General features: G+C 42.1%; 1 protein-coding gene across 7 annotated transcripts in view; it reads left to right on the top strand.

The window, feature by feature from the left end:
* The window catches only part of R3hdm2 (R3H domain containing 2), a 128689-nt gene that overhangs the window by 87761 nt on the left and 26591 nt on the right, over positions 1 to 14337 (top strand). For 2 of the 7 annotated variants that reach the window (XM_050163815.1, XM_050163814.1), the window contains 7 exons: positions 4687 to 4765; positions 5397 to 5456; positions 6101 to 6241; positions 6701 to 6809; positions 9446 to 9541; positions 12295 to 12326; positions 12438 to 12494. In XM_050163815.1, the coding sequence (XP_050019772.1) occupies positions 4687 to 4765; positions 5397 to 5456; positions 6101 to 6241; positions 6701 to 6809; positions 9446 to 9541; positions 12295 to 12326; positions 12438 to 12494 (574 nt within the window). The remainder of the gene's footprint in view (positions 1 to 4686; positions 4766 to 5396; positions 5457 to 6100; positions 6242 to 6700; positions 6810 to 9445; positions 9542 to 12294; positions 12327 to 12437; positions 12495 to 14337) is intronic. The other 5 variants (XM_050163816.1, XM_050163819.1, XM_050163818.1 and 2 more) reach the window with 5 other exon arrangements.

The following is a 14337-nucleotide window of genomic DNA, read 5'->3' as shown; positions in this document are numbered from 1 at the left end:
GCAGCACAGGGCTCAAAGGGAAATCCACAACACCTGCATGTACTAGGATTTTTTTTATCTGAGGAGGGTTAAGGGAAAAAGACATTCACACTCTCTTAATGGTTTCCTTCTTCTCTATTCTTCTATATTCTTTCTACTGTATACTTTTTTTCTGTAGCGTACATACCCAAACAAACTTTTTCAAGCAATATAGGAATTACAATGTATTTACCTTCTATTTTTCAAGTGAATGATTACAATGAATGCAAGTTTAAAGCAGCATGTTTTCCATATCCCTTAATATAATTAAACATTTTACCTAGTACAGGTGAAAAAGAAATTTTCACAAGAACCCCTGCACCTTCATACCCAAGCAGCTTGTAAGCAGACAAGATAGTCTTCTTAGTCAGGTCTTTTACTGGCAGACTGTGTTTTGCAGTTACATAGAAAGGGCCAGTTATTACTTATCTTATAAGGAATCATAAAAGAATCACAAATCTAAACTTTTCTTTTCTTTTTTTTTTTTTTAAAGTTTTTCGAGACAGGGTTTCTCTGTAGCTTTGGAGCCTGTCCTGGAACTAGCTCTTGTAGACCAGGCTGGTCTGGAACTCACAGAGATCCGCCTGCCTCTGCCTCCCGAGTGCTGGGATTAAAGGCGTGTACCACCACAACCTGCACAAATCTAACCTTTTATATATGAAAAAGAATTAGTCAGCTCTACTTTAAACTTTTAGGGTACATACCCACTCATCAGTAGAGATTAATAGCGGAAATGGGTATAAGGAATTAATCATCGCCTATGGTCATCAACAAATCTTCACAAGAAAAGTGCATCAGCTAGTAATAATTGCGCTGCTTTTTTCTTGTTCCCTGACCTTGACGAGTTCCTCACTCAACTATGTGCCTCTCTAAAACTTAGATTGTCTTCTTGGGTTTTTTTTTTTAACCTCAAAACTATTTGACAAAAACATTTTAGTCTAATATTTCCTTTTCTTTTCTTTTCTTTTTGAAATCCAGCTTCTTTTTTTTAAAGGTTTATTATATATACAATATTCTGCCTGCATATATGCCTGCAGGCCAGAAGAGGGCACCAAATCTCATTACAGATGGTTGTGAGCCACCATGTGTTTGCTGGGAATTTAACTCAGGACCTCTGGAAGAGCAGCCAGCGCTCTTATCCTCTGAGCCATCTCTCCAGCCCTTAGTCTAATATTTTCAAAGCTTTGTTTCAGCTATTAATGCACTCCGAAAACTGTGAACACATCTCCCAACATTAAGGTTAAAAGAATTTAAGCTAGCTGGGCTACCAAGACTTAATTGTTTTTCTTTTCTTTTATGGTTTTTCAAGACAGAGTTTTTCTGTAACTTTGGAGCCTATCCTGGAATTGCTCTGTAGACCAGGCTGACCTCGAACTCATAGAGATCCTCTTGTTTCTGCCCCCCCCACCCCCGAGTGCTGGGATTAAAGATGTATATCAACACCCGCACCCCCGGGCTCAGATATTTTTCTTAATCATTAACCTAAGCCACAGACTGTACAGTTCCTCAACAGAAACTCATGTGTTCTAGCTGTGTGGCACTTCCTTGTTTTATTTTTTATCATCAAAACTATTTAAACTAACATTATTATTATTAATTAAACAGTACAGTTTAAGAAGGAACCGTCTTCATAATAACCCACAGGTAAAAATGCCCAGTAGATCAGGATGTTTCCATGAGAAATACACTACATTGTAGGCAGTGGGGATCCCCCCACACCCATTCACACCATGCAGATACCAGAGAAAGACGGCAAACATGTAAAGGCACAGTAGAAGCAAAAGAAATTCTGGAGTCTGTGGTCTCAGGGCCCTGCCTATCAGGGATTCACCGCTTGGTGGGCTGACACCCTGAAGTCAGTTGCCACCTGCCACTCCCCGTACTAGGCCACTGGCATTGGATTCACTGTGTAGACCAGGCTGGTCTTGAACTCATAGAGATCAGCCTGCCTCTGCCTCCCAGTACTGAGTTAAAGATGCCTCGCATCTTCGGTTTTTTTATTCAAAAATTACATTTATTTTGTGTGCATGGATGTTTTCTCTGAGTGTGTATCTGTGCACCATGTGCACACTTGGTACCCAAGTAGGCCAGAAGAGGGTGCCAGTTCTTTAGGGTTAGATACAGAGAGTAATGAGCCACCATGTAGCACTGGAAATCAAACCCAGGTCATCTGGACGGGCATGCAGTGCTCTTAACTGTTGAGCTGTCTCTCCAGCTCCTTCTCTTTTAAATTTTGAGCCAGGGTCTCATGTAGCTTAGCCTGGCCTATAACTTGCTCTGTGGATGAAGATGACCTTTAATTTATGATCTCGCTGCCTTTACTTCCTGGATCCTGGGATTATGGTATGTGCCACTATGCCTGGCTGTAATGTGGTGCTAGAGACAGAATTCATGGCTCTGCGTGCTGGGCAAGCACTCCACCACTGTACTAAACTCCAGTTATCTTTTACTTTTTATTTTGAGACAGAATCTCACCAAGTTTTCTTTGAACTTGGTATGTAGTAGAGGCAGGCCTTGGGTTTTCCTGCCTCAGCCTCCTGAGCATCTAGGATTACAAATCTACAATTTTTTCTTTTCATCGTGACACCTTGGCACCGACTAGTTTTACTGGCCCAGCAGTTCCTGCTGACTTGGTTGCTTGAGGGAGCAATTAACTAGGTTAATTAACCTCTATGCTCCTTTAATGAACTTGCCTCAGCTCTCACAGAGAACAGAGATATACTCTGCCAGCATTGACACGACCCAGGATAAGGCAGCATTGTCAGTTGTGGTTTTGTATGCTCTGAGATAGATAATGGTACGGATAATCATGATAGCGGTCTTCCAGATAACCTTTACATGTTGGTTTGGGGGTGGCTGCAGTGTTTTGTTTGTTTAGATGCAGGGTCTCATGTAATTTGGCCTGGCCTGAACATCTAATCCTTCTGCCTTCATCTCCTGAGTACTGGGATTACCATACTCTATGTTAAGTGGTGCTCAGGATCAAACCCAGGGCTTCATATGTGTTAAAATGAGCCCTTTACCAACTACACCTCCAGCCCTGATAAATGTTTTATAATATAGATAAACTTCTACTTATTAGACTCTGGCTTTAAACTTTGGAGTGGTAGCAAAAAGACAGAGTCTATAAAAACTATCACATTTGTGATACAGCAAATGGCTATGTGGGTAACAGTGTTTACAGTGCAGGTCAGTGTAGCATGACGGGTCCTGTTTGCTTGTTTGTTGTTGGAGTTTTTGTCCTCCCACCAGGTACCCTCAGCTGTTTAGCCTCAAAGAAAATCACACATAGGTCTCCGTAAATTATAAACTGATTGGCCCATTAGCTCTAGCCTCTCACTGGCTAACTCTCACATCTTGATTAACCCATTTTTCTGATCTATGTTAGCCATGTGGTTCTGTACCTTTTTTAGTGGGGCAGATCATATCCTGCTGCTTCGGTGGTCTGGGCAGGAGTGGGAGGAATCAACTTCCTCCTTCCCAGAATTCTCCTGTTCTCATTACATCATTTCTACTTCCTGTCTGGTTTTCCTGCTTATATTTCCTGCCTGGCCAATCACTGTTTATTTATAACATGATTGACAGAATACAGACAATTCTCCCGCACCAGGTCAGCCCTGGAATCCACCTAGAGTGTAAAGGAGAAGGCGCTAGAGTTGCACTCTGATCCCTGTGCCGTGGCGTGTCTACTTGTGGGCACACACTGTTCAGGTTTTGAAGAATTATATTTAACAAGTAAATCAAGCAACCTTGGGCTTAAAAAAATCATCTATATTGGACAAAGTCCCTGAGATTTTGGAAAATTCAACTATGACTGCTCTTACCTGTAATTTGTTTGTAGTAGGTAGAATAAAACCTGCTTTATTTTGGTCAGGACATTTGACAAATATTTATTAATGTTAAGTAGTATTTTAGTGTAATATTGATTTAATACTCTTCCATTCTTCATTTTGTTGTAATAGGAGCTTTTTTTGGGGGAGGGTATATTTATGTGTACATGTTCGCATATGTAGAAGCCAGTGGTTGAAGTCAGGTATCTTCTTCTATTGCCCTCTACCTTATTTTAATTTTTTTTACACATTTCTGTGTTTATTATTTGTGTGTGTGATGTATGTGTAGAAGTCAGGGACACCTTTCAGGAGTTAGTTCTCTCTTTCCACTGTTTACGTTCTGGGAATCAAATCCAGATTACCAGCTATGGCAGTAAGCGCCTTTACCACTGAGCCATAACTAGTCGCTCCACCTTATAGTTTGAAACAGTCTCTACACTGAACCTAGAACTGGTTTAGGTAAACTGGCTGGCCAGTGAGTTCCACAGGCTCACCTGTCTTCATTGTCTGTCCCAGCACCGCTCTTATGTGGGTGTTGGGATCTGCAGTATATCCACTGAGATGTTTCCCTAGCCCATGATTTCTCCCCTTTTTTGCAATACTTGGAATTGAACCTAGGACCCTACACATTCTAGATAAGTGCTTTATCACAGCCCAGAACATGATAGGAACTGTCACAGAGCTAGTAGTAAACATTCAAGATTTAATGCTGTGAGCTTGAGGTTTGATTTTGGTTTCCTGTTCTTGGAATTTCTGTTTAGACGTTGGCTTTTATTTGAAATTAGATACCATGCTATGTTTCATTTCTTTTACATTTCTCTTGTTGTGGTGGTTCTAGACTCCAGCCAAGAATATACTGACTCCACTGGAATAGATCTACATGAATTTCTTGTGAATACACTGAAAAAGAACCCAAGGTAATAACATGATTGATGTGAAGGGGGAAGGGATAGGGTAGGAATTGCAGAGCCCTTTCAAGTCAAGCAGCTTTTCAGCACTTCTCTATTACTAGAATATAGAATGTTCATCTTTTCTTAATTCTTCTAAAATATAGTTTTATATTTTGAGGGATTCAGAATACTCACATTGAGATTTCTGGGTTTTGAAGAGTTGAGAAAAATTTTAAGAAGAGTACAATGACTAAGAAATTTGAAGACTTGAGTGTTTACTAGTTAAAAATCCCAAAGGTGTGAGCTAGTTGACTTGTACATAAGCAAAATCATAACTGTTTTAAACCCTAAATAACTGGGTGGGGTATAGAATAATGCCTATATTTGCAAGCACAAATTATGTGTTTATATGAATATGCTGCTAATAATTAGATTACTGATGTGAGTGACAGAGTACATGGATAGGAAAGACATAGAAAGTGTGTACTTGAGCTGTGTTCTCTGCAGAACATTGGGTAGCTGAGGGAGGCTCTTCAGTTAGAGTTTGGATAGACCCCTCGGTTTTTGCGATGAACAAGTTGATTTTCAGTCCCTCCTTTAAATATCTATGGGAGAGCTCTTTGTTTGTTGTTTGTTTGTTTTAATCTTGTTTAAACAGGGACAGAATGATGCTGCTAAAATTAGAACAGGAGATTCTGGAGTTTATCAGTGACAACAAGTAAGTCGCCTTTATGGAATATACATTTAGAGGTGGGAGGGGACATTGGAAAGAAGCTATGTACTGCTTTAGTAGAAGCAGTCTGAATGGGTTAAACAGCATGTATATAAAAGCAGGTGAGGTTTTTATCATTTATATAAATTTGAGCCAAAAAACATTCCTGTTGTTTTTAGCAGCTAGGAATGGTCACAGTTCTCACTCCACTTCTCCCATTCCCTTTGACTAACAGCATCAGGTGGTGGCAGTCAGGCCTTAGGAGGGGTCAGCCCAGGGTGGGAAGGGGTAGGGTTACTAGAGACTGGGGCAGAATAATACTGAGAGAGACTTTTTGTTCTCACAAACTAAATATCTGTTTTTTGTATGTCTGGTTCTCCTTTAAAAAAAATTCTGTACTCCAAACAAAACAAAAAAAGGCCAGGCAGTGGTGGCACACGACTTTAATCCCAGCACTTGGGAGGCAGAGGCAGGCAGATCTCTGTGAGTTTGAGGCCAACCTGTTCTACAAAGCGAGTTCCAGGGCAGCTAGGACTGTTAAACAGAGAAACCCTGTCTCGGGGGGAAAAAAATCTACTCTAGACACTGTTGAGGAAAATTAGTTGCCTTCTCCTGTTATCTTTTATTTTTTATCCCTGGTACCCCTTCAGTAACCAGTTCAAGAAGTTCCCTCAGATGACCTCCTATCACCGGATGCTATTACACCGGGTGGCTGCCTATTTTGGGATGGACCATAATGTTGATCAAACTGGGAAAGCTGTCATCATCAACAAAACCAGCAACACGAGAATGTAAGGGAGAAACTGTGGACTGGGAAGATTTCCATGGGACAGCTGCTATGATAGAAGTGGAAGATAGAACCCAGGTGTCTCCTCCAGGGAGGGAAGGGTGTTTCATTGATTCCTGCTTTCTGTGAGGTCTTAGAGACAGGTTCTGATTAGACAGGACAGACACAGCTGTGAATGAAGCATTATACACAGAGAGTGGGCATCATGTAGTAGTGGTACTCAGGAAAGGTGAGGGGCAGACAGATCAGCACTCCAGGAGCAGATTACAGGAGATGCTGTCTCTGAAAAAGGTGATGGGGGAGAGAAGAGATTACACACAAAGATTCTTTTAAACCTTCATGTGACTTTTTTGATTCCTGACACCAAAAATCCTCTGAGTAGAGGATATGGAATTTAGAGACCTGTGCCTAGGGGCTCTCCTCCTAACGTAAAGGTCTTTTTCTCCTTTCTTCCCCACTTCAGCCCTGAACAGAGGTTCTCAGAACACATAAAAGACGAGAAGAACACAGAATTTCAACAGAGGTTCATTCTCAAGAGAGATGACGCCAGTGTGGACCGAGATGATAACCAGGTGAAGAATGGAAAGGGTGGGCCTAAAGAGACTGTAGTAAGAGAAACTGGGAAGGGAGGAGGGTGGGGGAGTGGAGAAAATTGAGAATGTCTTAGAATGGAAACATACATAGAGCTGTTATCTGGAGTTGGTTTTGGCTCACCCCTGAGGATCTGACTACAGTTGTTGAGTTGCGCACCACCCTCATAGCCCCAGAGAGACATGGTGCTCAGGTTTGCTGAGTGACCTCATTTGGCCTACAATTCTTTAGGTCTGCCACTAACTTCTAACCACATTTCATTTTGTACAAAATAAGGCCCCTCTCCATGTCAGCCTTGATCTAGCTGATTTCAGTGTCGTCTCCCCCCACCCCCAGCACCTCCACTTGACCCCTAGACTTTACATAGAGAGCTACCAAAAGCTACTTTATCCCATTTTCATTCTTATGCTAGCTGAGGACTAGCCTTGAACTGGCAAAGTTATGATCTAATTTAATCAGTTATAAAGGTATATCTGATCCCTTTGGCAAACTCCTTAATCTTTTTCCCACCTCCTACCAAGGTGAGTTAACTTGACTTTCCATGCTGGGAACTCGGGTCCCTTTGTGGTACACTCCTGTGGAACTAAGAAATTAACAAACTGTCCTATCCCTTCATTTGTGGGGGGTCTGGCTGCTGCTCTGACCTCTACCCCTGGAGATAGCAAATGATCAAGGATTAGTTTTCCTAGCTAAATGGGAAGTTCAGAGTTATTCTGCATCTGCTTGGACTCCAAAGGGGAATTGATTTGAAGAGTATGGTTGGGTAGAGCCAATACGCTCTAAGGGTTAGCAACTCTATAACAATGTCTTACTTCTAGAGCCAAAATTCGTTTTCTTGAAATATTACATGGTCTTGAGACCAGTACCTTTCTTGCTTGCTTGACTATGAAAGGGAGTTCTTTTAAGAAAGGTGTCATTATCTAATGGGGACAAACATGCTGGGTCTGATTGAAAGCAAAGAAAACTACAAAAAGACAAATTTTTGTAAAACAAGAAAGAGCCTTTCCATCCTGATGCCCTTCTCCACATTTTCCCAAACCCTTTCCCTGGATCAGGAAGTGTTCAGGCCTAGAGGCACATTGGAATGGAAGGTGATCTGTTCTGTTGTGAACTTTTCATCTCACAGCTTCAAGCTTTGTCTGTAGTAGAGTAGATTCTGTGTGCTTTCTGATTGTGGTATTAGTAAAAACGTAATATTGCTATTTTTCCCTGAGCTGGGCTTTGCTTTAAACATATATATGTTATCTCTTGATTCTTTCCACAACCCAGTGTAAATGGGGTTATTAACCACTTTACACATAAAAATACTGAGTCTGAGATGCCAAGTTACTTGCCTGAAGTCACTTTACTGGGAGTCAGCAGAGCTGGGATTTACCTTGACGCCCCATTATGTTTTCTACTCTGCCACTGGCTTATCAGTGCTAGAGGCTCAGCACTGTTGAGGGTCTCTGTCTTCCTGTAATTGAGCTGATGAAAGATGGTTAGTGGGCTGTAGGTCTAAAGAGTGATGAGGACTGTATCTAATCAGAAGCAAGACTTCGGAAGTCTTGGATTGCCTTTGGAAACTGGTAATGACAGTATCAGCCTAGAGCAGTGGGTTCTTAGATCTGACTGCAGGTCAGAGCTATCTGTAGTGTGCTGACAGTGGCTCTGTGAGTTCCCTCTCAGAACGCCTTGCTTTTGCAGTCACTGTAGCGAAGGGTTCTCCATACATCCCCCCGCCCCACAGTGTTCACAGTAGCAGTTGAAGAGGAGAAGCAGTGCTGGGAAGCAAGGTGATGGCTAGCTGGAAGTGGTCATCTGCCCATGAGACATCCTGTTGCTCACCTCACTGTCTGTCAGAGAGCATGAAGTCTGTGTGCTCCATTTCCTTCCGTACCCTATCTGACTCCTCTCCTCTCTTTTCACTGTACTCATTAATCTGCTCCTTTCTCTGCTCGTTTCTTTCCATTTTGTTCTCCTTCTCTTCTGTGTTGCTCTGTTCTCTTTGTTCTTTTGTTTCTGTAATTTCTGTCTCCTCAACTCCCTTCAATAGCTATAATTAAGGTGACAAAAATGTGTAGTCTTTTAGATTAGCTTCACCCCTGAGATTTAATGCCTAAGACCCTCTTTGCTAAGTCATGTTTGACTTGGGTTGCTAGGACATGGCATTAGGGACAAAAGACGGGGTCCTATTGAGTGTTAGTTCTGTGAACCTCCTCTACATTCAGCTTTGGTAAACACTTATTTCTTTGCCCTCTTCAGCTTCCTTCTTTCCCTTACTTGCCCTCTAAAGAGCGGTTGTTTATTTTCCCAGGGCTGTTGTCTTCATCTTTACTGACTGAACAGTATTTGATTACTCCAGGGAAGCAACCCAACCCTTATAAATAGTTGTTGTTCTTGGTATGTGGGGTGGGTGGGGTATGGCAAGTCCTCTACCATCCAGAAAAGCTGATCTCCCAAACTGCATGGTCAGATGTACCCAGTGAAACCTGTTCAGGACTGGAAATTTCATTTCTTTATTTTCCATTTTTTTGATGGCAACTATAAACTTTCCCGGTTTCTCTTCCTTGCTGGTGTGCAGTGAGCTTGCAGTACGAGGAGAACTTAACTAGCTTAATTCTGCTCATCGATCTAGATCAGAGTTCCATTGCAGGATGGAAGGAGGAGCAAGTCAATAGAAGAGAGAGAGGAGGAATATCAAAGGGTCCGAGAGAGAATATTTGCCCGAGAGGTAAGTGTAGCTTCTGAGAGTTGTCAGATCCTAGCTCTTAGCTCTAACCTTGGAACTGTGAATGGGATGAACCCACCATAAATGTTGTTGGCTCTTTGTATTTCTTTTCCTTTTTCTTTTTTTTTTTTTTTAAACCAACATCAGTCAGTCCCAGATTTGACCTCTACTAACCCTGAATGTGGCTTATTGGGAAGCTACAGGTATTTATTTGTATTTTAAAATATATTTTGCTGTATGGTATCCAAAGAGAACCGAAACTTGGAGTGGCTGAATTTGGTAAATATAACTAGACCGGAAAGAGAAATGCCTTCGGCAGAGCTGATTATGAAAGGACCTAAGTCTTGGCTAGCAGGGCCTTCTCCAGCTTGCCTTGTAGATTCCCATTGTCTGTTCTGCGCATCTTTGTTTCTCAGTAGAAGACTCAGCATCCATACAGGCTCGACACCCATCTTGTTTAGCCAGCTTGTTTCTAGGCTGTGTTGATGCTTTAGTCAAGTGCTGTTCTGGCATCATCCTCTACAGACCCCACATCCCCATGCACAGGGTACTCTTGCTCCCTCTGGTACTGCTTGAATGGGGAGTCTCCTTCTTCCGTTATTTCTTACCTTGTTCCTAGAAAACGAAGGGCTCCATAGTCCAAAGGGCAGCATCACCGAGTCTAGATAGCTTTGTTTTTAAGAACGTGGGCCATTTCAGATGCACTTGTTACCCCTGTATCTGGTTACCTTTGCCTGTTAGTCTAAGAGATGTATAGCTTGTTTCAGGAAAGGGTTTAGATGAGCAGCAGGTAAACAGATCTCCAGAACATGTGGATCCAGATAGGAAAACATCTTACTGTCAGAGTAGCAACAAAGGAAGTCAAATCATGTGGATGAACACTATTCCCTCCCACTCCTCTGTCTTCTTCTCTCATCAAGACACCCCTCCCATTTTTATATCACACACAAACACACACAAAACAACGTGTGTGTGTCTTTTCATCATCACCTCACTCAGAAAAATATCGTCTCCAACTAAACTCCTGAACTCCCGTGTGTTTGATCCATTATCTAGAGAGAGCCAAGTACTTTTACGAATCCTTCCTAGAAAGTGACACACAACAAGCTTTCTGGCCTAGAATTCAAGAAGCAACTTCTTACCTTCTATTATGTAGACTTCCATTCTGAGTCAGAAAAGTCTGCCCTCCAAATTAACCCTACTCAGAGAGTTCATACATCACCTGCAAACCCTGTGGGTGGAATGAGAGATATCATGGTTATGACCAGGATGACCCTAACTGTGAATAGAAATACTCACGTAGTAAGCATTAGCTTTTAGGCACTATACTTAGCATTTTATATAGGTGAATTCACATCTTCACAATAGGTCTGTTATTTTGAATATTTTTCTTATTTTATAAATAAAACACAGAGAGGTTTGGTAACAACCTCTTAAACATTGCTAGGTAGACAGTCTGGCTCCAGAGTCCGTGTTCATAACCTAATAGGAGCTACCTCTTGCTAGCTCGCTCTACTCTGGGGTCTTCACAAGTGCCAGCAATGACAGCCTAGCTATCTGCATCCTCACTGACACATGGGAAATGGTTGCCTCAGTGTGTCAAGCCCTTTGCAAAACCCTATGATCTGAAAGCACAGACAACTTTTTTAGAACATTGGGGCTACTTATCAACCACAGTGGAACACATCTGCCTACAGCCATTAGGAAGGCAGAGTTAGCTCTTCTCTCCTTTTCCCTCCTGATTTCTAGTTGCTCAAGCCTCTGCTAACACATGTATTCTTTGTTAAATCCTCGTGGGTTTATCACTTTCGTTTCAGTACTTCCTAGCTCTTGTAGTAGAGGCCTCGAATCTCAGAAGACCTAGAGGAGGAGAAATGGCCAAAGCCCACCATCCTCCAAAGATTCCATGTGGAGAGGAACCCTCCTGGGCAGAGGGAGTGATTGAGGGTAGAGTGAGGACAAGGAGGCAGGCCCAGAACGGGAAGTGCCAAGAAGGGTGTTCGGATGGAAATGCTGCTGCTGCAGCCTTCTCTAGAGCCTGAGCTGTGTCTTGGGAAAGCTGCCCAATGGAGGAGTCTCTGCTCTGTGCAGAGCCCACATGCTCAACTGCTGGATGCTCTTGGTGCCTTCTTCGGAGGTTTGGAAGTCCACCACAGTGCTCACCTCACTCAGCTCAGTGGCTTTATCAGAAAAAGTGATCCCGGTGGGACGGCTTCAGACTTCTAATGTCCTCATTTTTTCTAGGCTCTAAACGGTATCTGCTGCCCCAGTATCTCACCCATAATGGGGCTCAAGTCAGAGAGCCTTTTATTTTGGGCAAATCAAAAGGGCAGAAAGACAACAGCCACTGAGATTAATTTCCAAAAAAACGAAGTTTCCTTCTCGTGTCTCCCTTCCTTTGAACATTCTTAAAATACAGTATGTTGATTATTATAGTCAGTTCACTAATGTAGAGGTTTAAAAAAAAAAGAAATAATTAGGTTTGTAACTTTCCCCTTCCTCCTTTCCATGCTCCCTTTATCAACCCTCATTTTAAACATTGTGGAAAGGCTAAAAATACCAAGTGTTTTCACAGGAAAGGTGAGGAGTCAGGCTCGGGTAAGGCAGTCGGTTACCCTAGCCTTGCTCCCTTTCTCCCTGTTGGTGGGGTGAGAGCTTTGGTTTGAAGATCGTGGGTATTGATAGCATCATGGACGTCCTTTTCTGTTATGCCTTATTTTTCTTATGAGTTATTTTCCATTTTCTCCCTCACCTAGACTGGCCAGAACGGATATCTAAGTGATATCAGGTTAGTACCATTCACATGTTCTCTCTTATCGCTCAGCTTTATCAGTGGGGTTCAGAGAATCCTAAAATGATGCTATTTTTGTTTTGTTTGTTTTGTTTTGGTGTTAACCAGCAGACTCTGCAAAGAAGCCTTTTCTTCTAGCTCTCACAAGAGAAGGCAGATTTTTAGGTACCTGTGTGTGATCTATATCTCTCCTTTTTAATTTTAATTTTGTTTTGCTGTAATCTTTTCAGTGTAGTGAGTGGTTTTGCTCCGTGCATGGCTGCTTATAGAATAATTAAATTTGTGGATTTTGCTTTACTGGATTTCTTTTTCCCTTGGGGGAAAGGCTTCTTCTCAATGACCTTACTGTTGTCAGTTTCATTGAGTCCTGAGAGGTGGTGTTGGGGACAGCTAGTTGTGTCTGAGACAGGTAGGTACCATATCCTCCCTCAGATTGCCTGGAATTGGACATTTTTAAAAGATTCCGACATACACCTATTGTAAGGTAAAAGAATAAGTGTCTGCTGACCACCTTTGCTCTTCTAGGGAAGATGTGGACAGCTGCTATCTGAACCTACACTAGGGAATAGTTTTATCTCCAGAAAGATAATACGTGCACATATACAAATACATATGTGAATGTCTTTTTATGTAGTTTTCTCTTTGAGACAATATTAAGCAGAAGATGACCGCAGAAAAGATAGGTATCTGACTCTGTAACTCATTACTCTTTCTAAAGGGTTTCTCCATATTTAAATCCTAAGTATCAAAGGAAACCAGAATATGTCTCATTTCTAAGGCTTTAGTTGTGCTGTCCTTACTGACGTTTCTAAAGCTAGTTAAACTGAGATGCTCAGTGGTCGCCTGTGTAACAGAAGACCTGAAGTTGTTTCCCAGCACTCACATCTCCAAGGGACCGGATGCCCTGTGGTCTCCACAGGTACTTTCATTCATGTGCACCTACACACACAAAGACACACACATACACAGAAATAAAAATAATCTTAAAAAGAAGAGGAGGAAAAAGAGATTGGGACAATGAAATTTCCCACCCTTGAGATAAAGAATTTCCATATTTTTGAACTTTTTTTTTAAAGATTTATTTTATGTGTATGGGTATTTTGCATGCATGTGTGTCTATGCGCCACGTACATGCAGTGCCTACAGAGGCCAGAAGAGGGCATCGGATTCCCCTGAAAAGAGTTACAGACAGTTGTGAGACCGCCATGTGAGTCCTGGGAATCAAACCCAGGTCCTTTGTGAGAGCAACCAGTGCTCTTAACCACTGAGCATCTCCCCAGCCCCTCTGATCTTTTCTATTTCTGGATAGTACCACCCTGAGGTACATCTGACAACCAGAGGCAGAGTGAGCTTTGCATTGTTAATGGGACCAAAGATAAGTAGAGTTCTCAAATTTAAAAAAATGAAAATTCTGCTTGATAGTATACACTTTGTGGTCGTAATCATCCCAGAGTGCCTATAATAGTCTTAACTCCTATGTGTGAACAGTGCTTTCCAGTAGCCAAAGTGTATCTTAATCTTATCTAGTCCAGCTCTTTCAGTATCTTGACCTGGTCAGTTGGTTTCCATCAAAGGAAACAAAAGCTGTGTCAAAACTGAGGCTGATTTTTGTCCAGTATCTTTTTCTTGTCCCACCCCAGCTCTTTACCGACATCTCTTCTTCCTCTCAGCCTGTCTTCTATTACAGCCCTAATTCACACTCACCCTGAGGGTGGTGCTCTCCGTGAGCACAGGCTGTACCTAGTGCACAGATGCCTAGCTCAAGAGGCTGCGAACAGCTGCAGCCTCGCCTCTCCAGAGCTTTGCTGCAAGCTGAGAAATGAGACTGAGTTTTGATTAAAGACCAGGGAGATAACTCAGCACGTAAATGCTGACAACCCTGATGACGTGAGTTCAACCCCATGATTCACAAGGCAGAAGGAAAAATCAGTTCCTGTGTGTGGGTTATCTTCTGACATTTACATACACACACAAATTTGTTTAAATGTAAAGAAAATAAACAGTTAAA

The sequence above is a fragment of the Alexandromys fortis genome, unplaced genomic scaffold, assembly GCF_014885135.2.
Source record: "Alexandromys fortis isolate MF-2015 unplaced genomic scaffold, M_Fortis_MF-2015_v1.1 scaffold_125, whole genome shotgun sequence".
Lineage (NCBI taxonomy): Eukaryota > Metazoa > Chordata > Mammalia > Rodentia > Cricetidae > Alexandromys > Alexandromys fortis.
The sequence above is the reverse complement of the archived record's forward strand: the minus strand, read 5'-3'. Positions and strand labels throughout refer to the sequence as shown.